This window comes from Olea europaea, chromosome 8 (genome assembly GCF_002742605.1).
Source record: "Olea europaea var. sylvestris chromosome 8, O_europaea_v1, whole genome shotgun sequence".
Lineage (NCBI taxonomy): Eukaryota > Viridiplantae > Streptophyta > Magnoliopsida > Lamiales > Oleaceae > Olea > Olea europaea.
Window position 1 is genome coordinate 9,203,936 of NC_036244.1, and position 25,597 is coordinate 9,229,532.

Here is a 25,597-nt window from a genome sequence, read left to right on the forward strand (position 1 = left end):
CTCTTTTTTTTCTTTTACAATTGTTAGAGATTATGTGGTAAGTTAGGGAAGTTATGCGGAGTTGAAGGTTTAAATTTTAAACTCAAATCACTCCCCCATACCCTTTAATGTCTCGCGGGTAAGGTCACCGCACATACATGGGCGACCATGACCCCTATTTTCCAACACAATTAGTGAAGCCAATTCAATGACCATGGCTGAATGAAATATCCTAGTTTAGTTCAACAATACAGACTGCTCGTTCATACAATGGGTAGAACATCCATAAACCTGAAGTGGACATTCTAGTCCAATTTCATTTGTCATGTACAACTCATAATATGTTTTTGACATAAATAGAATTGCACACACTGAACAGAAATCCCTGATACCTCTAAAGAAACCAAAAATTCATGTCAACATCACTCAAGCACCTTCTTGGTTAACATGTCGATTTTGCACTTTCAATCTAATCACTGAATCTTCTTGGCCTCTACACAGTTATAATGCTATTCCTCGCTTCTGCAATCACCGATCGGCAAGCCTAGCACCATTCCTAAGAAGCAGAATTGCCATCACACTACACCATATAATGAGTTCAATCTCAATTGTAAGTGTTATGCCCTATGTCCAATCAACTATATATATATAAGTGTGTGTGTGTGTGTGTGTGTGTGATTTTTTATGACAGATCTATTATTTAATCAATATTCAACTAAATTATATAATAGCGTCCGTAAATTCAAATATTGGTAATTTGTTGATTACAAAAAGTTGTATTGTGAGATACAAATTACATATGATTGAATATTAAATCATCTGTGATCGTAAGTAATAACAATATACGAATATCATTATTACAGATATATCATCATGTGTGGCATTTATTACTTGTGAAGTAAATAGCTGATCTCACAAGTTTAAGTGTGTTGACACTTAAATGAACACGTGAATGTTTTGTTATAAATCAAAATGTTGAAGACTTGCTAGGAGATTCTACATGGATAACTATCTGAGTGTCAGTGATTAGTCTTTAACATTCAGTAGTGGAATTGGTCCCTTGACTCGAGGTCATCATAGTGCCTTATATGATGACAGTCATACTTTGGTGATGTTGGATGTTGCTCTGTCAAGGGCTACTAATACAACATTTTTCGGGTATGTCAGGAATCATATGAAAGTTGTGAATGATCAAAAGAGGATTCATCACTCTTAGATAGTAAAAGATTATGATCCGCATTTTATTCAGTTAAGTTAATAACGAAATTCTTGACCAAGATGTACTCATAAGTCGAAAAGAAGTTTTCGACTTATATTGACTTAATAGTGGATTGGAAGATATGATTAATAATCAAGATTGACATACTTTCATATCTCGTAATTGATCGGATCATATTCACGAAAGGATGATAGTCTCTCAGTAAACGAACGAATTTGGTTTTATCATGTCACATGACACTTTTCATCACATGTAAATCTTTGATACATTGTTAGATGTCAATTTGAGATAGCAAATGCAAATTGGTGATAAATAAAAAGGTGTTTTAATTTATCAATTTTGACTAGATCAAAATAATAATTCACATCGTTAGGCATCATGATTGGGAACTTGACGAGTTGCACACAAAAGGAAAATTAGAAGCTTGTGATTTGTCAATTGATTAATTTAATAAGCGTTGGATAAATTTTTATCCATTAATTGGTTTGCTTATTTATAGGGTCGATTGAATTAATTAATTTATGGATCGAATTTAATTAAATGAATTAATTAAATATTGGACTGGGTCAGAAGATATGCCAAGCCATTTAGGCTTATATAAATAAGTAGTTAGGGTTTAGAAGTTGTAGAGAATTTTATTTTCTTGCTAACATAAGAGGAGAAAACCCTGGTTCCATACAATCTTGTTCTCTGTGTGGAATTCCATTAGAGGCTGGACAATTAGACAGCTATGAGTGACATATCAAAATTGCTGAAAGAAAAGAAAAGCAAAGGAGTTTGTAGTTTTTGCAAAAGGTATAATTTCTATCACAATTTCTACCTAAACACAAATCAAATCAAATCCTTGGTAAAAATTGAAATTTGTTTTATTTTCCGCTGTGCATGAGAAGTAAATGCCTAACTTCAACAATGTGGCTCAATTCTTTCCTATCCTATAATGGTGTAACCACAATAATGGATACCTCAAAAGTAATTGTAGTTGAAGTTACTGTTAAACACATAATCACCATCAAACTCCACATAAATACCATGTGTCGAAAAGGCAAGCCACTATTTAAAACAAGGATCGTACTAAGCGATGAAACGAAAGCTACGGTGTTTGCAAGAGTGAAACTCTTATACGATTTTGGATGAAGATGCGCCATTACATATTCTCGTGGCCGGTGAAAATAATATTTTGCCTTGTCTTGCAAGGGACCACACGGAAGGGTCACTCTCACTTGGAAAGCCATTGTATCAATCAAAATTGGGACCACCATTAGGACATTGCACTTCTTAGTTAACCATTTGATAGGCTAAGTTTGAGGATTGATGGAGTTGCAGGCTTTAGACTGAATAAAGATCTTAATGGAGAAATAATTATTAGTATCACTCAAATCTATAAGAGTTAGCTCCAAAATGTCCAATGCTGTGTAGCCATTTGCATTCACATCTATACTGGTAATTTCCATTCAATATTGGTCTGTCTGCATATAGATAAATTCTTATATATATTTGCATATAAGCCATTTTTCTAAAATGCTCACATATGCTCTATGCATTTAGGATATGCTTGTGATAATGTGGTTAAATGTCTTCTTATAAAGAGTTTATACATGAGGTAGAAGATGGTACCTAGAATAGTAGCAAGTTGGGTTATGGAGGTTATGGATGGTGCATGTATCAAAGTTGAGTTCAAGGAATGGGATGATGGTTACCGAGGACCAATAGGCTGTGTTGGAATATATATCCCAATAAACGAGAAGGAATTGACACAAACAATGTACATTTCACAGTCTATGTATAGAAGTTTTTCATTACAATACGAAAAGTTCATTGTGAGGATGTTTACCTTTCTATGGGTAGAGGGTTGGCTAATTGTAGAAAAATGTTATGCATGCTTTCTTTGCATAGAGCCATCTCTTGTGCCCTAGCTTCCATCCTCACGAGCGAAGCGAAAATGCTTGTCCATGCTCATCGGAGTAACCTTATGACAACGTTTTCTTCGTTAAAATATTACATTTTGGCGGCCTAAATTTAAGTTATCCTAGCTATCCTTTTCATTCTTCTATTCCATTGTCTCCAAGGATTGTCTTCGAAAAATGGTGAGACTTTCATTCGCGCTCCTCCTTATATTCTCGTTGGATCCACTTCTACTCATATTTCTCGGATTTTTATGTTCCTCACAAGTTTTCTTCTCAAAGTTTTTGAAAGGTTTCCCATCGATGGTGTCAAAATTTTGACTTAAAAATAGAAATTATTTTTTAAAGACTGATAGTTTTCCCTCCAAACTTTGGCATTATTTTCTCTCGTTTAGGGGTTTTGGATGCGTTTTGGAAGTCAATTGTTTGTTTGCAAAGCGAAAGATGGAAATTATGGTGTTATTTGGCTAGAAATTGTTACTCGATCAAAGATTGTTTTACAATCTCCGAGATTTTGACCATCGAGACAGTTTCTTTTTCAAAAAGTGAATCTTTAGATATAGGGTTTTCAAGTTATTTTGCCTTTATGTAATTTATTTATTGGCTTTTAAATCATTTTTATGAGTTGATATTTCCTCATCATTATGTCGAAGTTATATTTAGGTCCAATTTCCAAGGATTGTTGAGGTTTTTGCTTTGTAATATCCATCTAATAATCCACTGCTCAGCTGTCTTTCTCTCCTTACTTGAGCGATGGTGTCATCTAGGCAAACCCTAGGTCGAATTTTGAGTTTTACACGATCCAAGACTTCTATTTTCACCCATCTATAAATACAAAAGTATTGTATGAGGATTTTAAAGTTGCTACATTATTCTTTCATTGCTAACCATATTCATAACATCTTCAAAGAGATCCAAGGTGCAATTAATTGGTGATTCCATCTACATCAATCTTGTGATCAGGTAACCATTGTTTTGGAAAAAATATCGAATTTACATTACCCAAAACACCATTCTTCTTTAATCTTTTGAGGAAGGAACTCTCTCATTGGGGATTGAGAGAAGTGGATGTCCATCATAGTGAATTGGACAAAAACAGGCGATTCTTGGAATTTCACTTGGTAATACAATCAGTTAAGGACCAGGAGGCTGTAGTGGACAATAGATTAGGCTACAAGAGGTGGATCAGGAAGTCTAATAGGAAATTAGAGCTATCTATGGTAGTAAATTGCGAGACTAGAACAACGGTTCTATTGGGTGCGGAGTTTGGTATAACTTATTCTTGCTGAATTGGTATAGTGGACATCATTGGCTTGGTCCTCGAGTTTTTCCCACATTGGGTTTCTCCATCAACAAATTATGAGTTGTGTTTTTTTTTTTTTTTACATATTACAAATCGACAGTTCAACATATGATTAACTGGACTTGTATGTTTAACCACCTAAACAACAATTAATTAGTTTCTTATCACTGTTAATTGTATTAATTTAGCACATAAGGTCGAATTGGTAACTTGGAACGTAAACTTTGTAGCGCATCACGTTAGCCTAACTTTCTAGCGTATCTAAGCATATTATAATTTTCATATATAATTGTAATAATCACTAAGGCTGTAAGGGTACAATTACCATTCACTAATAAACATACTATCTACAACAAATATAATAATTTTTTTTAATACATATACATTATAATTTAATAAATTTCAAATTATGAAGTGTTGTAAAAGGTAAGTTTATTATGATTTAGATGTGAATGACAATTATACCCCTGCAGCCCTAGATATTATTACTATTTATCCCTTGTTCTGCCATATAAATGCAGGGATTTGGTTCTTAATAAAACACAAATAAGTCTATTGACTTCTCTCTGATCTCTTCTCTTTTCTTTAATTTTATAACAGGTTATTAGTACGATAGCTTAATTTTTCAAAATTTAGTGAAGGTAATAATTTTTATTGGCATGAATATTTATCACGTATACCAAAATTAATTTGGAAACATGTAAAATATTTCAATATATATATACATCATAATGAGATTGCTTCTTTTTCTCTACTTTCCATCGGCATGCATATTAATTCTAATTCATGTTTGTATGTGTAATCTAAACACATATTAATTTACATTTTTTATTCATATACGACAATTTTTTTCACGTATTATTCAATATTAATTCCGTCTTTTGAGTCTGTTACATATTAGTTCTATCTTTAATTTCTATATATGTGAAATTCATATGCAAGTTTAGTATCTTTTGCATGTTGTAAAAGATTTAGCCAATTTTGCTAACTTCTATATATGGAGATTCTTTTTTTAATGGATGTTTAGTAATTAATTTTTCTATATAAATTTATATCATGTCTATATGGTAATTAAATATTTTTAAATATTCTTCTACGAACTTCAAATTAAGAATATATATATATATATATATATATATACAAGGCAGTAGTCTATTTAAATAGTTTACATATTTACGTGTCTAAATAAATGGCAGTGAATGGGGAAGCAATTCTTGGCTGACTGTCCAATTTAGTGGAGTATTTCTGATTTCATGTAACCATTGATTCAATATTCCTTAACAAATTTGATAGAGACGTGATTGTATTTGTTGCTAATTCTTGGTTTTGCTGTTGGAATTTTATCCTTCCTTTTGCAGAGGTAAAATTTGAATTAATCTATTTGAACAGTGTTGGTTGACAAACATTGCAGACAATGTTGGAGGTTGCAAAATCAGTATCAATGATTTAAAAAACAGTTTTTTAACAATTTTATAAATGGATGGATGTGATGATGCCAAAAAAGATTGTCATCTATGATTATACAAATAAGATTGTACGAGTAGCATGATTTACGACATTGAGCTACCATCAGGTGGAAGAATATATTGGGATTGTTGTTTACTTTTTCTATTTTGTTTATTATCCTTTGTCGTATTCCTTTGTTTGGGCTGCATTGCCTCATTGCTTGGATAGTGTTGCTAATTTTTTAATTGTATTTCTGTTTGATTGGATAGGTTTGATCATTAAAATAAGATGTATGCTCGGTTGTGCTAAAAAGTTAGTAGAAGCTACTTTTTGTTGATAATTTTTGGTTATGTTTCAGATTCTATCCTTGCTGCGAGTAGAAGATGTTTGTATTTTCACTTTCTAAGCATCAGTGGTGCTGTAGACTGTAGTCAATCCTGTTGGCATTCAATTGGAAGTGGTTCATTCTTGATCTTTTCCTGTTGATATTTGGTTTGGTTTAAATAAATACCTCTTGTCTTTGAAGCTCATTTTTGTAGACCATGATTATCATAATATTTGATGAAGATTTTTGTTCATTAAGTGGGTCAAATAACAAAAGGGCCCAAGAAGTATATTTATCCTTTAGTTTTTGAGCTTATTTTCCAGGGATTGGCTGAATAAAAGACAACTACTGAGGGCCCAAACTTTTAAAGTTCGACGTAGGACTCAAAATCTCAAGTCTGACCTTGAATCTACCACAAAGCACTGCTAGTCAAACCATTGACCTTCCCTCTTTCTCTCTTTCCAAACAGATAAATTTCCACTGCCTTACTGCATTTCAAATTACTGAATTCAGATAAACTGAGATTTACATTTATTTATTTAGTGTGTGTGTGTGTGCTATTCTATATTTTGTGGGCAGTGGATGGCGTTGGTGTTGCAGGCGAAAGACACTCTGGAGTGGGCTTATAGAGGAGAAGGTTTTGTCAATCTAGTTCTTGCTTATTGTGGAAAATCCCCTGATTTTGTATGTTCTCTCTTTTTCTTTACTCTTTCCTACTATTGAATCGATTAATTTCGGGTTTTATTTTACCTTATTCTGTAAACTTTAAGGTATCCCTCTTGATATAGCATATCAATACCGGGTTTAATCACTTTAATTTTTTTATGAGAGAAAGACCCTTTTAGTAATTTATTGTTATTACTTTGATCAGGAAAAACTGATTTACTTTTAAAGTAATTAATGAAATATTTAGTTTTTCTTCTTCCAACAATTGATCATTCAAGTTATTATAATTATGTATAAAACCTTAACCGAGCTGTACACAGGTTTACCTGAGGAAGTGGTTTTCTGGAGTTGCCTTCTTGTGAACCACTCTGGTGCATGATAAATATTTTTGGGGAGAAAGTTAAAATGAAAAAAGAGGAATGCTGCATGTTTCAAATATTGAATGGGGACTGTTGTGAAAAATTGATAAATGAAATGAGCACATTAAATAGGAAGGCAAAAGATATCCTAAGCACTAGAAAAGTAAATAGCTTGATGATTAATTTGTTAAACCTGAGGGAGAATCATTTGTTGGATTAAAGACCAATATGAAATTACATTATACTCTAAATAAGGTATGGAACACATAGAAAGAACATCGAACCGTGAAGTTTGTGTTATGTTTAAATAGTTTAATCATATTAATATCTGAATTCCGACATTTTATGTCCCATCTAGGTTGGAAAAGTTCTACGGATGAGAAAAGTTCCAAAGTATGGATCTGAATATGAGAATGGTCATTCTGCCCTTACTATGCATGAATGCCTCCTATGGGGGGAACTTGAAGGCCTTGTTTCAGCACCTACGGGAGAAATTGCAGAGCAATTATATTTGCAGCAAGTAATGTGCCCATTGTTGGGTTCCAAACATGTTGATGCCGGGGTAATTATTATAGCCTTGTAGGTTCTGAAACAATGTCATTTTTTATTTTTTTTTATTTTTGTAGTCGTATCAAGTCCTTATTCCACCTTAATTTTTGTTTCTTTCAATATACCTTATGATCATTACCATCCTCATGATCTTTAAATTGGCTCAATTGAAAATTATACTGCTACATTTTGCCTTACTGCTATACTGCATACTTACCCGGGGGCAATATTTGTTATAATTGTCACTGTTCACCAACTATTTTATCTTTACTTACCACACCATGTGCTTCTTACCCTTCCAATGATGACTTGATGAGGTTTACACTTAGCTGATATGGTTTGTAACATGCTTTTATGAGGCATAAACTTCAGTTTGTTATAGTGTTTGCAAATTATATAAGCAGCTTTAACAATTAACCTCTATTCTTGCTGTTTTTGGAAGTGACATGGAATAAAAGGTTTATTATGTCTCCTTGCTTCAAATTTAACAATTGACTGATAAATGAATTATTGTCTAATGAAGAAACATGAAATTTATGACGGGTTGTTTTGTAATCAATATCATAGTTCATAAAATAATCATCATAGTCAGGCTAACTGACCGTGGATCTTCTTTTGTGCAATTGGCAGATTCGTGTTCTTGTGACCAGAGAATTTTTGGAGGCAGTTGAAAATAAGGGCCCATTTGATTGCAAAGATGAAATTTGGATGGAAAGAAAATAAATTTCAGGGAATTAAATTGTCTAAAAAAAATTTCCTGGAAATTGTAAATTATTGTGTTTAATTGGTATAATTTTCCATGTGAAAAATATTGAAATAAAAGTGTTTTTTGTTGTTCGTTTGGCTTTGTTTTACATAAAAATCGACAATTAAAGGGATAGAATATATAGAGATGGCAATATGAACCGTCAAAACCGAAAACCGCGGTTAACCGAACCGAATGGGCCGAAAAAAATCGAACCGATGGTGCAATGGGGCGGATATGGTTTTGATTTTAATGAACCGGTTCGTAATGGTGCGGGTATGGTATTTATGTCGTCGAATCGAAACCGAACCGATTACCCGCTAAAAAAAAAAAAAAAAAAAACACAATTGAATTGATAGGCTTTACACTACTTTTCTATCCAGACCAAAACAAAATCCCTCCCTTTCTCATTACATCTATCTGACTCATTCGGCCAGCCCACTTATCATTAGCCCATAATAGCATTAGTATGACAATATATAAATGCAAACCCTACTCTCCAAAAACCACAAACTCACGCACGGTTCCATTGCCTTTACGATCCAAGTCATCGTCGCCTTCGAAAATTTGTTACATTTGTTAGCCATTCTATTACTGCTGATTATGTAAAAACAGAGTTCGATATTTTTCTAGACGTGCCAGTATTACCAAGGATGAATAGGAATCAACTTTGAATGCTGAATCCAACAAATTCGTTCAAGTGACAATGTGGTCGATTTATTCACAAAAACACCGCCAACATCTACATTCAGGAAATTAGTTCATGAGATTGGAATGCGTCGACTCAAAGATCTTTAGTGATCAATATCGGAGGGAGTAGCTCTACTCTTTTTACTTCGCTTATGTTTTGTCTCACTGAATTTTCCTAACAAGGTTTTAATGAGGCAACATTTATTTTTAGTACTCCAAAATAACTAAACTATTTTTCCTTCGTTTGGTTTTTTTTTTCTATTGGATTTTTATCAAATAAGGTTTTAACGAGGCAGATATTTTATAATGTGTCATTCAAGGGGTTGTTGTAAAATGTAAGTTTATTAGGGTTTAAATGTGAATGACAATTATACCCCTACAGCCCTAAAAATTATTACTATTGTATCCCTAATTCTGGCCTATAAATATAGGGATTTAGTTCTTAATAAAATAAACAAAAATCTATTGACTTCACTCTGCTCTCTTTTTTTTTTTCTTCACTTTTATAACAGGAAGAAAATTTTAATTGACCAACTTTTCTCTTTGTCTGATTTTCGCTTCCATTCCCCCTAAATGTTCCCAAAAAATTTCACTATCCCATTTGAAATTTCTTATCTCACAATTTTCCATCCCCACATTTCATTTTAAGAATTTATCCCTATACCAAATCCCTAGCTCCATTGCCATCTCATCCACCAGGCCTGTGACAGATTCTCTCCATTTCCATTCCGGACATGACTTTCCCTTCTTCAACCAATAAAAATTCACGAAAAAAATTCCAGATTTGTTTTTCATCTACGTAGTTTCTGCTGGGTCTTGATTTTAAGTTTGCGTAAGTAAATATCAGGAGTGGTGGAGATGAAAAAGCGTAGATTGTGAGGCTTCGGTTTGATTTAGTGATTCACATATTTTCTCTTTTGGTTTCGAAGCTAATACTTATTTATTGATGATATTATTTGAACTCAATTTGATGCCGGTAAGGCAAGCAGCGTGTTTTGGAAATAGATGCAATGCGTGAATGAATCACTCGGTAAGGATGAAAATTTTGATATATTTGTCCCTTTAGATTTTGATGAAAAACTGAATTCAGTTTTTGTTTATACCAGATGTTAGAATCAATTCGTTTCTCAATCATCGTGAATATGTTAATCTTTTCATACCCACAAAAATCGAGAAAATCTGTTGGTACTCAATTTTCACTTATAACTAACGAAAATGGGAATTTTTGTGAAAAATTTTCAATGTAGTGCTCACTTATTTTGCTGTTAATGATAATCCTCGTTCATCAGATTTTACCCTTCACTAGGGACGCTTCATTTCACGTTGAAATCGCTGCTTCAATTCAAAGGAGCCGGCTCAAAACCCAGGTTAAATAATTTCTTTAAATCCCCATTTTATAAATTTATTTCATGTTTACATGTGGAAAGCTCATATTTTCTGGGTATTATTCTTTTCCATAGTAAATCGTAATGAAGGAAAATGATGATAAAAATGCCTCATACAGTATCACGACTCTTTAGGGAAAATGATCCCCGAAGAGTAGTTTGACTTCGGTTTGCATTTGTACAAGATGTCGTTATTAAACAGTAGGGATTTGATTGAAATTGTGAGTTTTATGCCACATACTGAATTGTGGACGTATGCATTGTGTCTAAATTCATAAATGTTGGATGATGCTGGTATCAAGCGAAGGAAGTATCAAATACTAATGAGACTCCTATGACTATAATTTTTTTAAGTCCATTTGATTGTGAAGATGAAATTTGGATAAAAAGAAAATGAATTCTAAGGAATTGAATTGTCTAGAATTGTTTTTCTGTTAATTGTAAATTATTGTGTTTGATTGGTATAATTTTTCCACGTGAAAAATGTTGAAATAAAAGTTTTTTTTTTGTGTTCATTTGGTTTTTTTTTACATGAAAATTGTCAATTAAAGGGATATAATTTACTGGTATTGGAGATAAAATTTGTTTCTATTACCAAAAAAACCAAGAAAATCATTTATTTTTTGGTGTTGTTTGACTTTGTTTTACATGAAAATTATCAATTAATGAGAAATATTTTTTATAATAATTCTTAGAGTTTGTTTCCATTGCCAACAATATATATATATATATATAAAATAAAATAAGCGAAAAAAAAATGCTACAGTGATTCCAATTCAAGGAAGACCTAGAAAATGGCTTATGTGGCAAGAAACTTGGAAATGGAATTCTAGAACTTGTTTGAGAGTGATTTTGAGAATTGATTTTTTTATTGTTAGGAGAAAAGTGAGGTCCACCTGTAAGAGAAGAAGTTAAATATGAAGGCTGGAATAATGAAATAACGGTCAAAAAATCAAATTTTTGGATGAAAAAATCGCTCCCAAACAGGCATCTGGGGAAAATTTTGGCTATCAAACACCGTTAAAATTGAAGTTGGAATTGATTTTTCATTTTTTGGAAAAAAAAATTCACCTATCAAACATACTCTAATTATTTTTGGATTGGAGTGTCCTACGTAGGGTTAAATCCATCAGTGACCATCAAACTTTATACTTAGTGTTACCATTGTTATCCAATTTGATTTGATTTTATCAAAATCATACAATTTCATATACCGTGGTCAACCAATTTCATTATAACATTTCTTCATGGCCACTCAACTCTTTTTCACCATATTCATTAATTAATTTTAAAATGGGTAAAACGATAAGCTTGCATTATATATAAAATAAATAAAATTAAAATTAAAATTAAAAATAAAACTTATTTTAAAAGAAATGTTTCTAAAATAAAATAAAAACATATTTTAAAAAAAAGTTACTTAGAAAAATAAAATAAACTAAAAATTTAATCTAAAAAAAATGTTCCTTAAAGAAAATAAAATAAAAAATATTTCGAAGAAAATGTTTTTTAAACCAAAATAAAAGTTTATTTGAAAAAAGAGTCTTTAAAATAAATAAAACTTAGTTAAAAAAAAAATTAGTTAGAAAAATAAAAAAAAATAAAAAGTTATTTTAAAAAACTTCTTTTAAAAAATAAAATAAAATAAAATAAAAACTTATTTAAAAATGCTTCTATAATAAAATAAAAATTAAACTTATTTTTAAAAAAAGACATTATTTATAAAAATAAAAATAAAATAAAAAGTTATTTTAAAAAAGGTTCCTTTAAAAAATAAAATGAAAACTTATTTAAAAAATGATTTAAAAATACATAGAAACTTGTTTTAATAAAAGTTTACTTCGAAAAATAAAATATAATATAAAATTATTTTTAAAAAATGTTTTTAAAATAACAAAAATTATTTTAATTTATTTTACGTATCCAATGCAAAGTTACCATTTTACTAATTTTTAAAATTAGTGAAAAGAAGTTGGGTGATCATGGTGGAATGTTATATGACATTGGGTGGCTGTAAACGTTCTATGAAATTTGAGTCATTGTAAAGCAAAATCAACTGAATGGTCATGGTGATAGTAAATATAAAATTGAATGGCTATGATGAAACAAAATTAGATTGGCTGGTCATTGTATCACTAAGTATAAAGTTGGATTGTCATTGGTGAATTTAATCCTTTATATAACATTTCACTATGGTCACCTAATTTCATATAATGTTTCACTATAGTCACTAAACTACTTTTCACCATTTTCATTAATTTTAAAAGGGTTAAAATGGCAAATTTGTATTATATATAAAAAATAAATTTTAAAAAATATAGATGGTGTTTGACACTCATTTTTATGAAAAAATGAATTTTAGAATAATAAATTGATGAAAAATATGTGGATGAAAAGTAAGAATTTTTTTTTGATTTACGTGTAATATTATTTTAATGAAAAATGTATGGTTAAAAATAAGAGAGAGAAAATTGTATTTTGATAAAAATGAGAATCAAATAGGATCATAATAAAAACTTATTTAAAAAATAAAATAAAATAAAAATTTGTTTAAAAATAGTTACTTCAAAAAATAAAACAAAAAGTTAGGCTAAAGAAAGTTCTTTAAAAAAAATGAAATAAAATAAAAAGTTATTTGAAGAACGCTTTTAAAATAAAATGAAAATTTATACAAAAAAATGTTTTTGAAATAAAATAAAAACTAATTTTAAAAAAATGTTATTTACAAAATTAAAATAACAAAAATTTATTTTAAAAAAGTTCCATAAAAAATAAAATAAAATAAAAACTTGTTTAAAATACATTTTTAAAATAAAATAAACACCTTTAAAAAGGTTACTTGGAAAAAAAATTTTAAAAATTAAAATTAAAAAAAACTTTTATTTTTATTTTTAAAAATTTATTTTTCATATATGATGCAAAGTTACAATTTTACCCCTTTTAAAATTAGTGAAAATGGTGTGAAAAATTTGAGTGACCATGTTGAAATGTTAGATGACATTAGGCAGTTATAGTGAAATTCTATATGAAATTGGGTTATCATGGGGAAATAAAATCAAATTAGATGTCTATGGTAGCACTAAATATAAAGTTGAGTGGCCCTAGCGAAACAAAATCAAATTGCGTAGTCACAGTGACATTAAATATAAAGTTGGGTGGTCATTGGTGAATTTGACATGTCCTACATATGCAAGAAGGTTGTCTATTTTTCATTTCCTTAATTTAATATAATTTGACTTTTTCTCTGATTTGTGCGAGTATGATTCTGTGTGGAGATATCATTAGTTCCTCTCGTGCTTCTAGATTTTTTTGAATATTTGTCTTGGCTCTATTTTTTTCCCCTCCTAATAACTATGTAATTCCTATCTTTGCCTTTTGATTTCATACTACAAGAGTGTGAATTTGCCTATTTGATAAATGGTGTGATTTTTGAATAGAAAAAGATGCTGAATTTTTGATTGATTGGTTGACGCAAAGATGGGTCCTGTTAGTGTTTTTGGGGTTGAAGTAAGAAAGGATAAACCCTTAGACTTGTTTGAGTAAAAAAAAAAAAAAATCCACTTTGAAGGCCCCCACCGCTCCGTCCATAGAGTTTTGTGAGGGAGGTAAATCGCAGGATGTGTCCCAACAGTCCACGAAATAAGAGTTATATGTATACTGCACCTACAAGAAGTCTAATTCCATGTCTTAGGAATCGAACTCCCACACTACGGCTGCCAGCAAAGCGTGAGATAACATCACTCTTGTCCTTTGCACCACTAGACTATACTTCAGAGGGCAACTTGTTTGAGTAGTAGACTGTATATTAAGTGGATTTAAGTAAAAGTAAAAACTTTATGGATTCATGGTAAAGATTCTTGATTCATACTTCTTGTGATCTATGAATAATGAAATTTTTACTATTTTAACTTGATTTACTACAGGGACAAGGAAGACACTAAATTTTGAGCTATGGTATACTAGTGTTGGTCCATTGGTTTCCTTAGCCCAAGTTGGAAGCTTCATGCAATATTTTTCTTAGGGTAATTGACGCAAAACGTCTTTATCTTTAAACTTCATTGTGGAAAACATCCCCACCTTTCATTTTTTGGCATTTTTGCCCTTAAATCAACCTTTCATTGAGACGAAGGTCCTTCCGTCCATCTCCTGTCACTTCTCCTGTTAATTAAAGAGAGAGACCCAATTTCTTGCTGGTCAACAGGGGTAAAATCGTCCTCACCCAACTAAACCCTTCTTCCCGTCTTCTACGTAGTCCACATAGGAACAGTAATTGGAAAATAGGTGTGAAAATACTTTAAATTATTACATTAAATGAAGGAAAAAATGTCATGAAGAATATATATGGTGAAATCCGACCACCAGGTTCACCATTGCTACTCTAATGTTGGGTTTCTAGAAAAATATAGCAAGACATATATTGAATGGGTGGTCAATTTATAGAGACAACTACTAGATGTTCATTTCTAGTTTATGCTTATTGTGACCACGGGATAAATGGCAAAGATCAAGTGGAAATGGGTGCTGTGAAGTATTTATCATTTCAATGGTACTAGCTCATTTTGGCTTATTGGTGAAGATGACGGGTCCTGTTCATTTTTTCTGGAAATCTAATGAACTTTGCACTAATAATCTCTACGTAGTTATAATTTTTCTCAAGACATCCCTACCTATAAAAAGTATTGGCAAGTGACGTCCCTACCTTTTTAAAAAATTTTGGCGAGAGAGTACCCTGTTTTCTTCCATATACCACCTGTTGATACACACCAACTCAAAAGTCCTCAAATATACAATTCTATCACAAAATTTGAGACACAATTCATCCACCAATTGACCGAAAACTGAAACAAAAATATCCACTACCTGCTGAAGCTAAAATAAACGAAAACTGAAGCAAAAATAGACACAATTCATTTCAAATGTCAACATAAGTTCTAAACACCAAAAACAAGTTCCTAAACACCAAAAACAGGTTCCTAAAGTGCTATATTGTATCCATTACTAGATGACAATTTGTGCACTGAACAACAAAAACAAAAGCCAAAAAATTAATAGAACTTTGCAGAGAGTTTTCATCCTAACAAGGTGCTGGAGATGGGTCGATCATTGCCGGGCTTTCTCAGAAACGGAAGAAACATGTTGTTCCTCGAAGCCTTTTGTAACAATAATAAACTTTATCAGAATCCTACACATACACTCAATCATGCAAAGCACTAAAATATGAAATGGAAAACGAAAATATCAAACAAATAATGATTCTTACCGTTGCGTCGCTTGCTGGAAAAACTCTCAACGTAGGTTTCCACTACGCCGACTGCTAATATGCGATCATACGAGAGGAGAATGGAGGAAAAATTGTAGAAATGGAAGATAAATGGATATTTTTGAAGAACAAGAAGGGAATGGAATGGGAACTGCCTTGTGTTGTTCGAAGAAAAAGATGAAAATGAAGGGTTCAATTGGGTGAGGACGGTTTTACCCTTGCTGACTTGAAAAAAATTGGGTATCTCTCTTTAATTAACGGCAGAAGTGACGGGAGTTGGACGGAAGGACCTTCATCGCAATGAAAGGTTGATTTGAGGGCAAAAATATCGAAAAATGAAAGGTGAGGACGTTTTCCACAATGAAGTTGAAAGGTAGGGACGTTTTATGTCAATTACCCTTTTGATTTAAACAGTGCATTTTAATGAGGAGTTAACAGAAGGACGTTTTACGTAAAAAAATGTAAAGGCGAGGGTGTAATCCATCAAAAAAGAAAGGTAATGTTGTTTTCCACAAAAATATCGAAAGATAGGGACGTTTTGTGCTAATTATCCTTAAGAAAAAGGATAATTAGCACAAAAGGTCCCTACCTTTCAATGTTATTGTGAAAAATATCCCTACCTTTCATTTTTTAGAATAATTAGCACAAAAGGTCTTTACTTTTCAATGTTATTGTGCAAAACGTCCCTACCTTTCATTTTTAGCATTTTCACCCCTACCTTTCACCTTTCATTGCGCAAAAAGTCATTTTTCATTATTTTTTTCAATAAAATGACGATTTTACCCTCCTATTCAAATAAAATAAAAAGAAAAGAAAAGAAAATAAATAATTAATTGCAATCATAGTTCTAAATCTTTCAAAATATTATAGATAAATTCTAGATTCTCCACTACCGCCACTTTCACAATCCCACTAAGCCACCACCTATAGATCCATATGCCACCACCTATAGATCCATATAGCACCACCTTTTGACTACAACACCTATCGGACTCCACCACCACTAGCCTCGCCTCACCCTACTTAATATCCTCCTCCATAGTATCGGTCACCAATATGTCCAAAACAACCACATTTACGGTGGTGGAGTCCATTGGGCATGGTGGCCGAAAGGTGGTGTTATGTTGATTTATAGATGGCAGTTTGATAGGTTGTGAAAGTAGCGGTGGTCGAGAATTTATGATTTCTTTGTAATTTTTTAAAAATTTAAAGACTATGATTGCAATTGGTAATTCATCTTTTCTTTTTGTTTTATTTGAATAGGAAGGTAGAATCGTCATTTCTTTGTAATTTTTTAAAAATTTAAAGACTATGATTGCAATTGGTAATTCATCTTTTCTTTTTGTTTTATTTGAATAAGAAGGTAGAATCGTCATTTCATTGAAAAAATGGATGAAAATGACGTTTTTTGCAATGAGAGGTGAAAGATTGGGGTGAAAATGCTAAAAAAAGGAAAGGTATGGACATTTTGCACAATAACATTGAAAGGTAGAGACCTTTTGTGCTAATTATGTCAAAAATGAAAGTTATGGATGTTTTGTACAATAATATTAAAAGGTATGGACCTTTTGTGCTAATTACCTTTTGATTTAATAGAGCATTTTAACGAGGAGTTGACAAAATGACGTTTTGCGCAAAAATAGGTAAAGGTGGGAGTGTAATCCGCCAAAAAACGAATGGTATGGACGTTTTCCACAAAAAAATATTGAAATGTTGGGACGTTTTGTGCTAATTACCCTTTTTCTTAATGTCATTGAACGTGTTTGTTTAGTGATAATTAAAAGCCCTTTTCCTTTATTTACTAATTTTTCATCAATGGTCTTGTATTTTGCCTTAGGCAATTCGATAAATCTATTCTCTTCGGGGAGTGAAAAATTTATGAAGTGTGCCAAAGATGTAAGTTGGAAGAGGATGATGATATTGGTTTGTATGATTGTTATATGCTTTCGAATTTGGAATAAAAATACTAGTAATTTGGCTATGCTAAGTAATTAGCAGCGAATGTAAAAAAAGCTTAAGGTTGTTGAGCAATAGCTCAATTTTACATTGCAGTTTTGACACCATTTTATGCACTAGTTATGTGGAAAAATTACTTAGTTGTACCACCAATTACACCATTTTCAATAGAGAATAATTCTAATGACAAAGATAATGCTATTGAGGACGAAGAAAACAAATTTGACGAGGAGCAGCTACACATTTAATTCATAAGGATGAAGAGTTATGTTTTCTAGGTATATAATAATAAATACAAAGATTTTTGTTATATTCTTCTTAAATTTGTATGTAATTATAGTTAGTGAGTGGCTTTTATTTGTGTTTTGGTGCAACATTTTGAATTCAATATTACATTGATTGACATTAAATATCTTAATTAATTTATTGCCTTTTGCATTTTTATATTATTTTGAATAATGTTAAAAAATTAATATAATATAAATAACAAACAAAATATATGAAAATAATTTGATTTTTTCCTACGAATTTTTTCATTATTTAGACAAATAAAAGTCTACAAATATGTTTTCCCCACAAAAAATTATTCATAGAGAAAAACAAGGCTAAGATCACAGAATAATCTTTACCATGTTGATAAAAATAATACCTGTCACCAATCAATTGTTGGCCCGTAATTGTTAAACAATTCTTTTAATTTATTTTTTTATCTTTCAACAACCAAAATATGGTCCCAGAAAGGCATTTACCAACCAAAATTTGGTTGTTACGTATTAATTTAGTAAAAGACTCAACAATCAATATTTGGTCTGTGCTAATATTTTGATTAATAGTTTAGATAGACTTTGAGCAACCACAAGTTATTTGCTATAACTCATTAATAGTTTTTCAATTAATTAATATGATAAAAAATGCACAAGAGAAAATAACTACAATAAAGAAATTAACAATAAACATACAATAGTAACTATAAAAAGGGTAAATACAACAAAGTTCAATGTAGTCGTTGAAACTCACCAATCACAAACTAAAAAAGGCGGGGTTTATGGTCCAAGGCTATCAACGACAAAAAAGTGGTCGCTGAAGGATATAGTTCACCAACCAAGTTCAATTTGGTCGTTGAAGTACTCATTAGTTAACATGCAAAAAAAAATTATTAGCGACGAAACCAGTACGTGAAATCAACGAACTGAGTTTTGGTTGCAACAGGGCATAAGAAATTTATTCCAATCTTAACTGACCAAAAACTTTACCAACCAATATTTGATCGGTGAAAGTGTTTTATAGCAATCAATTATATTTGTTTGCAAAATCTTCGATCGATGAAGCCGATGTTTTTTGTAGTGAGAAAAGAATTGTTCAACAATGCATGTGAAATCTCACCTTCCAATTGGTTATTGTTAAGAAGACATGACTTATGCTTGATGTATTGAAGCTAGATGGGATTGAGCAAGATAAGTCATACTCTGATAAATCTAAGAGGGCCCAAAAAAAATCAAGGTTGATATTAATGATTTGAACTCAAAGTTACTTAGATGGTATACAACCATTTGGCACATTTTTGGACATGTTTAATAATTAAATTTGGAAAAACCACACTTATATTAGTTGGAATATGTCCATTTATTATTAGAAATATCAAAAGTCTCCATATTGATATTTGTACTTGCTTGCAATTTGAGAGTTCCTCCAAGCATTGTCTCTGAAGCAAACTCCTCTGAGTCTGGTGTTGTTCTTTAATGACGAAATGGAAAATTTCTCCAAGTTACGTGGGAGCTCAAGAATTCTCAAGTCAGTTTAATAGTAAAGAAAGTGAGGTAGAGTTAGATGGAAATTTGACAAACTGAAAACCTCTTGTTGGAAGTTAGGGACCCAATTTCATAACTCAGCAGTTGCTATTACTTCATTTTCTTTTGCAAATATGAAATGAAGACTTGAATGACTAAATAAAGCCTCAAAGGAAATGGGCACGTGACAGTTGTTACTTGAAATGGAAAGATATTCAAGTGAGGTGAGTTTTGAAATCAGAGAAGTATCAACATCTCCATAGAACTTATTTCTCGAGGCCACAATTTCTAGACATGATGGAAGTAATTTCTACTTACTCATTTCCACTCAAATCCAACTCCTTGAGTTTATTAAGTTGACAACACCCTGTTAAATTAAACATTAACCATCCAAACAAAGATAAAGAAAATTGGGGCTGATTATAAAATTCTTATTAATGAAGCTAGCTTTCCTTCCAGTACAAATTGATACTCGAATTCATTTTTATTTGTCCTTATATATTATTTTAGGTTTACTGGTAAAGTGAGCAATTATTTTCTTACGGTTTTCTTAACAAATCTAAACACAACTACCTCCCTTGAGAGAGATATATATACAGATGCTTCTAGACTAAAAAAATTGGAAAGCATGACCACTTAGCATTCATCACACTTCTATTATTTTTGTAAAACAAATAAATAAAATGTTCGATTGAAATAGAAGAGAAATAGTGAAATTCAAATCTGAAAATAGAAATAATTTAAGAAAACACATACACAAACACAAAGAGAAACTTATACATGTTCCTTGCAGATATATAAATAAAACATTTAAAATTGGGAGGTGAAAAATTAACCTCGTTGGAAAGGGTGCAATTGATTATAGACCCAAGCAATGCTAAAATCCATTACTCCAATGCTTTGAAGGAAGTTTGCATCTAGAGAAAAAGAGTCCAAAAACGATCCCTCCAAGATACAATTACTTTTCGTAACAAGAAATAACAAACTGAATAATAGGTTGCACACTTTCTCTTTGACAAAATGTGACTCAAAAGCAATGCCCAAATTCTTTATATGGAGGAAATAGAATAAATAAAGAAGCTCTAATATAAATCTCAATCTTTTATTTAACTAGTGTTTGATACTCAACTGCTATTTTTGAAATCAAATACCATGTTGCTCCTTAATGCTTTTCTCAAACAAAAACATTTAACTGGGAAACAAATCACATTCCTACTTATTAATACAAGTACATATAATTGAAAATCATTTCATACTTTTATGATTGAATACACATACAAATGGCCATCTTGGCTTCCTACCATGCTGTTATATTAGGTTTCACTGCTTCGTTACTTTTGAATCATCAAATCCAGAAAGAAAAATGACAAAATTGATTTGACTTATTGTAAATTTATATTAGTTATAAAAGCTAGCATAGTATATAATGATCTTCATACAAAATTAAAGCAGATAAATTTATTTGGATTATGGGAATATTGTCCAAAACACACGGCCTAAAAAATGAATTATATAAACATCAATGAAATGAAACCATGCTTTTCTCCGGTGAGGATTTATGGGTAGAAAAATTAATTTTTTAAAAATTATATTAATTATAGAAAAAATTTCCACTTGAATAGAATTAGCACGTAAACTGTTTTTTGAATCTTAAATAGAGTTTATTTGGAGCAATTGAAAAATAACCAGAGTGGATATGAACAATTAAAATAATTAATAGAGCATTTAGAAGAAATTCATAAATTTGGGCGTTAAATTTGACAATTAGAAAGTCTGAAATCTAAATGACATATTTTTGAAATTTAAGATGGACCAATTTTCGAATTATTATGAAGTTTTGGGGACTAATATGGAAGATTTTGGAAATTTCAAAATCAAAATTGAATATTAGAATGAAAAAGGACCAAAATCATATAAAACCATAATATGGAGACCCAATTAAAAATTCAAGGGTCGATAATAGTTCAGCCGAAACTACTTTTTTCCTAGGTCGGAACCATCTGGCTTGGTTGTTGAACTTTGCTATTTTTAAGCTCTCTTGATCACTTTTGATTCATTTTCAAAGCAGAACTACCAAAACATTTTTACCCTATAAATTGACCATGTTTGGGTCATAAAAAGAGGTTTCATCGTATAAAATTCGAGAGAGAAGGGAGAGAAAAATCAAATCAAAAACGAAGAAACCCGGATTTATAGTTCTTAGCTCGGAGAAGAAGATTCTTAGTGCATGATCATCAACTTTTTCTCATTCATCCTTCAGACCCAATGATATTCCGGGTTTCAGCACAGTCGAAAGACAAAACAGCCGAGAGGTAAATAGGACTGCACAAATGAGGGCCGAGGAAGAAGCTGCATTGTTTAGACGAGTTGAAAGTGAAAAATAACGCGCTCTTCTGCTGATATCTTCTTCTTCTTTTCACTTTCTCTTCGATGACATGGCAATCGATTTATCGTCGTCAACAGTTCGTGTTGCATTTATCACGTGGTCGAGCACTTTTGGATTTTAGGACCTCAACAATTTAGAGCTTGTAACTTGACATAAAATCGAAATGTTAGGCTTATTTTCTGTGGGCAACATATGGGACTTGTTTATTTTACAGTTTAGTATTGTCTATAGTTACATCATCGGCCTATTCGATAAATAATTTTCAATTGAAAGTCAAAAGAAAGACTCGAGCTTTCTTGCACAGTTGTACTTACAGATGGTACACTTCAGTTGAGGAGCGCTACAATTAATAGAATTGTATGGCTATATCATACATGCCTTTTCATTTTCTAAATAATACATTATAGCAATTACCGAATAGATTTAGCATATTATGTTGACTTTATTTTCTATTAGGATGACGTGGACAACAGATACTAGGCACACTCATATACATGTGAAATGGTGTCCACTGGATGAAGATACATGTGGCTTTATCTCCTTAATCGAAGCATCCAATCTTAATAATTCATTTAACTCACTAGATTGTAGCGCATTTAATGCTCTGGTGGAGAGTAGCAATCTTACAACCTAAACTGACATGACTTTGACATTCCACTTATTACAAATGTCTCACCAATCATTCCAAAAGGATTCCATACATAAAAATGGATTTTTACGTATGGGTCATCACTTGCTGTGATTGAGATTTGATTTTTACTTCTCTTGAACTTCATCCTTCGACAGGGAGATGCACTTGAGCCTTGAAGGTAGCTTCGAGACTTTATCGTTAGAATGGACTGTTTCGATAAGTATGGCTTCGGTGCTTCAAATCTACAAACTCCAATAATTCGCGTGATTTCATGGCAAGGGACTTTTGGGGATCGGTCACGTAGAGCCCATTTGGTGAGGCGTAACAATAGTCTTCCAAATCCATGTATGGTTATTTATATCATGCGTGGATGTTGTCAATTTTTATATCTCGCAAGTGTACGAATCAAAACAAGTAAAAAGTGGACATAAAAGTCCAGATATCGTTCCCACGAGAACTACTATTTAATAATTGGTTCAATTATTCCTAACTTGAATTTGATTGAAAACAAATAAAATATTTATTTTTCTTTTTGCTATTTTCTATTTTAGCCCCTGTTTTAGCCCCATTATTTCTTATTACATTAAATTAAATTTTTCTCTCTCCTACTTTTAACCACACAATTTTCAATAAAATAATATTATACGTAAATAAAAAACTTTTCAACCACTCATTTTTCAAGAAAATACTAGTCATCTCATTATAATTTACAAATAATAAGGCTCAAATGGGGACTTAATATACCAAAACAAATAAAAGTGAATTTTCAATTTGATGGTTAAGTGTTAGGATTTGTGTTTTTACCATAGTTATCCCCTTAATCTCAATTGTTGAGTTTTATACAATTGATTATGTTTATCCGATCGAATTTTTCTAATATATTCAATTTATCTCTCTCAAGTTTTCATTGATCTATTTGATTAATTCAATTTCATATCTCTATGTGAACCAATTTACTCCTTTCGAGTTCTCATTGATCAATTTAACAGTACTTATGTTTTAAGAATTCATGTAACAATTGTAATAATTAGCATAAATATCTCTACATTTTATACTAGTTACCAACTTTTACTACGTGGTCTAAACAAATAATCTACATCCCTACACAATTATTTTTATGAAATCAATGAATTAGCAGCCAATCAATCTAAGCATTAAGAATAGAAGCAAAAACAATTCAGAAAATCAATTGGATATTTAAAATTTTTTAATTAAAATTAAGGTTCAAAACAAGGCTACAATCATTCATCCAAACTAAATGCTTAATTACACATCATGGGAGAATAAAAATACAAGAAAGAATTAAAGTACATCACAGAATGTTACGGAAAAATGTGAAAAAGATGAAGATCTTGTACAAAGAATCTACCTCTTGTAAAATCCTTGAAACCCTAACTCTTGAGTGATTTCCTGATTTTTTTTCTTCCTTTTGGTTTGAATAATATATGTACAATGATCCACAAGCCTTGGCTTGAATATATGTGTCTAATGAAACTCCACAAGCCCCCTTTAATTGTTGGACTAAGGTATGTATTTTTAGAAAAAGTTTTATGCGAAATCCTTACTCAATTTAATTTCCAATAAAGAGTTTAAATTGGTTTCTACTAAAGATTTAAAATCAATTTCTACTAAATAGTTTAAGAAATAAAAGGAAACAAATTTCTTTTTCAATTGAACTCCTTTACCCGTGTTACTTTATTCCTCCATTTTCTTTTATTTTGCAATTAAGTTATCTTCATTCAAAAATCATAATAGTTGGCCCGAGACAAGTTTCAAAGTTTGCAATTTAATCCTCAAACTTTCCAAATGTCGTATTTAACTCCCAAAATTTAGGAATTTTATACCGAATGCCTCATGAATATTTCCAATTCATCTCTTGCAATCCAGTCAATCTTCAATTGCTTTAAATGAATTCCAATTAAGCTCCTAATGGCCTCTTTTCATATAAATTGTGTCCAGGTTGGGATTGTCCTACAATTTACATAATTTACCCAAATTAAGTAGATAATCGCTCAAATAAGTGCATAAAAAGTACTTTACCGTGGACTTCAGTATTAAGTGGAATGTATTTTGCACAAGTGTTCTTATCAGTGTTAGAGTTTTGACAAACACAATAGTCTCTCAAGTCCAAGTATAGATATTTAAATCATGATTGGAGTTCAAAATTGATCTCGATTCTTGTATGTCATCCTATCCTTATGCAGTGCTAAATTGTTAAGGCTTCTTATTTTAATAAATGCTAAAATTTATTTTGAGAAAAGCTGAAATTTATTTGACAAAAGCCAAAAAGTGCAATAAATTCCAATATATTTGACCGAGGCTTCACACACACACACACACACAAAATATATATATAGTTGAGAGACGAAGTGGAAATAAGTATTAAATTTTATACTTTCATTTAATTGGGCAAAATAGTTAATTATTGAGTGAGTTAAAAGTATCCTATCAATATTGGGCCCATTTTGAAGCTCACAATAAATTCCAAATTATGGATTCCAAAAATAATAATAATAATAATAATAATAATAATAATAATAATAATAATAATAATAATAATAATTAATTTGAATAAGTTAAACTTGAGTTAGAGCCAAATAAAAAAAAAGGCCTAGTTGATGATATTAGTTTTTGATTTAGATTAAATTACAATAACAATATTGTACTCGCTTGATAGATCATAATTAACTATGTATATGAGGAGTGAGAAGAAGTCGATTTGGATAAGATCGAATCAAGTTAGAGCAATCGAAGAGAAATTGTCGTCAAATGATTTTTTAGGAATTAATTAAATAGTTTTACAAGTCACTTCATCCCAATTTAATTTCCTCCTATTAGTTTAGTTTGGTTTCCTCCTGGAAAGTAGGATTTTCAAGTCTTTTTGGTGGTTAAATCCTAATTTAAATCAAATTTCAATCCAATAGTAGTCAGCAATTAGTTTCTTTATTTATTTCTTTCTTTTTTCCCGATAAAATCAAAAGTAGTAAAAGAATAAGAGTTTGATTAATTA

At 31.1% G+C, this 25,597-nt stretch overlaps 1 protein-coding gene across 2 annotated transcripts; it reads left to right on the plus strand.

Annotated features, from left to right (window-relative positions):
- The first annotated feature begins 6,486 nt into the window (after positions 1-6,486).
- LOC111399235 (inositol-pentakisphosphate 2-kinase-like) lies at positions 6,487-8,479 on the plus strand. 2 transcript variants are annotated; one of them, XM_023026499.1, is made up of 3 exons: positions 6,487-6,857; positions 7,557-7,777; positions 8,378-8,479. In XM_023026499.1, exons 1-3 carry the CDS (start codon positions 6,756-6,758, stop codon positions 8,391-8,393), a joined length of 339 nt encoding a protein of 112 aa, XP_022882267.1. In that variant the 5' UTR covers positions 6,487-6,755; the 3' UTR covers positions 8,394-8,479. The 2 variants fall into 2 exon arrangements, with proteins under 2 accessions (XP_022882267.1, XP_022882266.1); XM_023026498.1 differs by having other exon boundaries at positions 6,490-6,857; positions 7,557-7,760.
- The last annotated feature ends 17,118 nt before the right edge of the window (positions 8,480-25,597 follow it).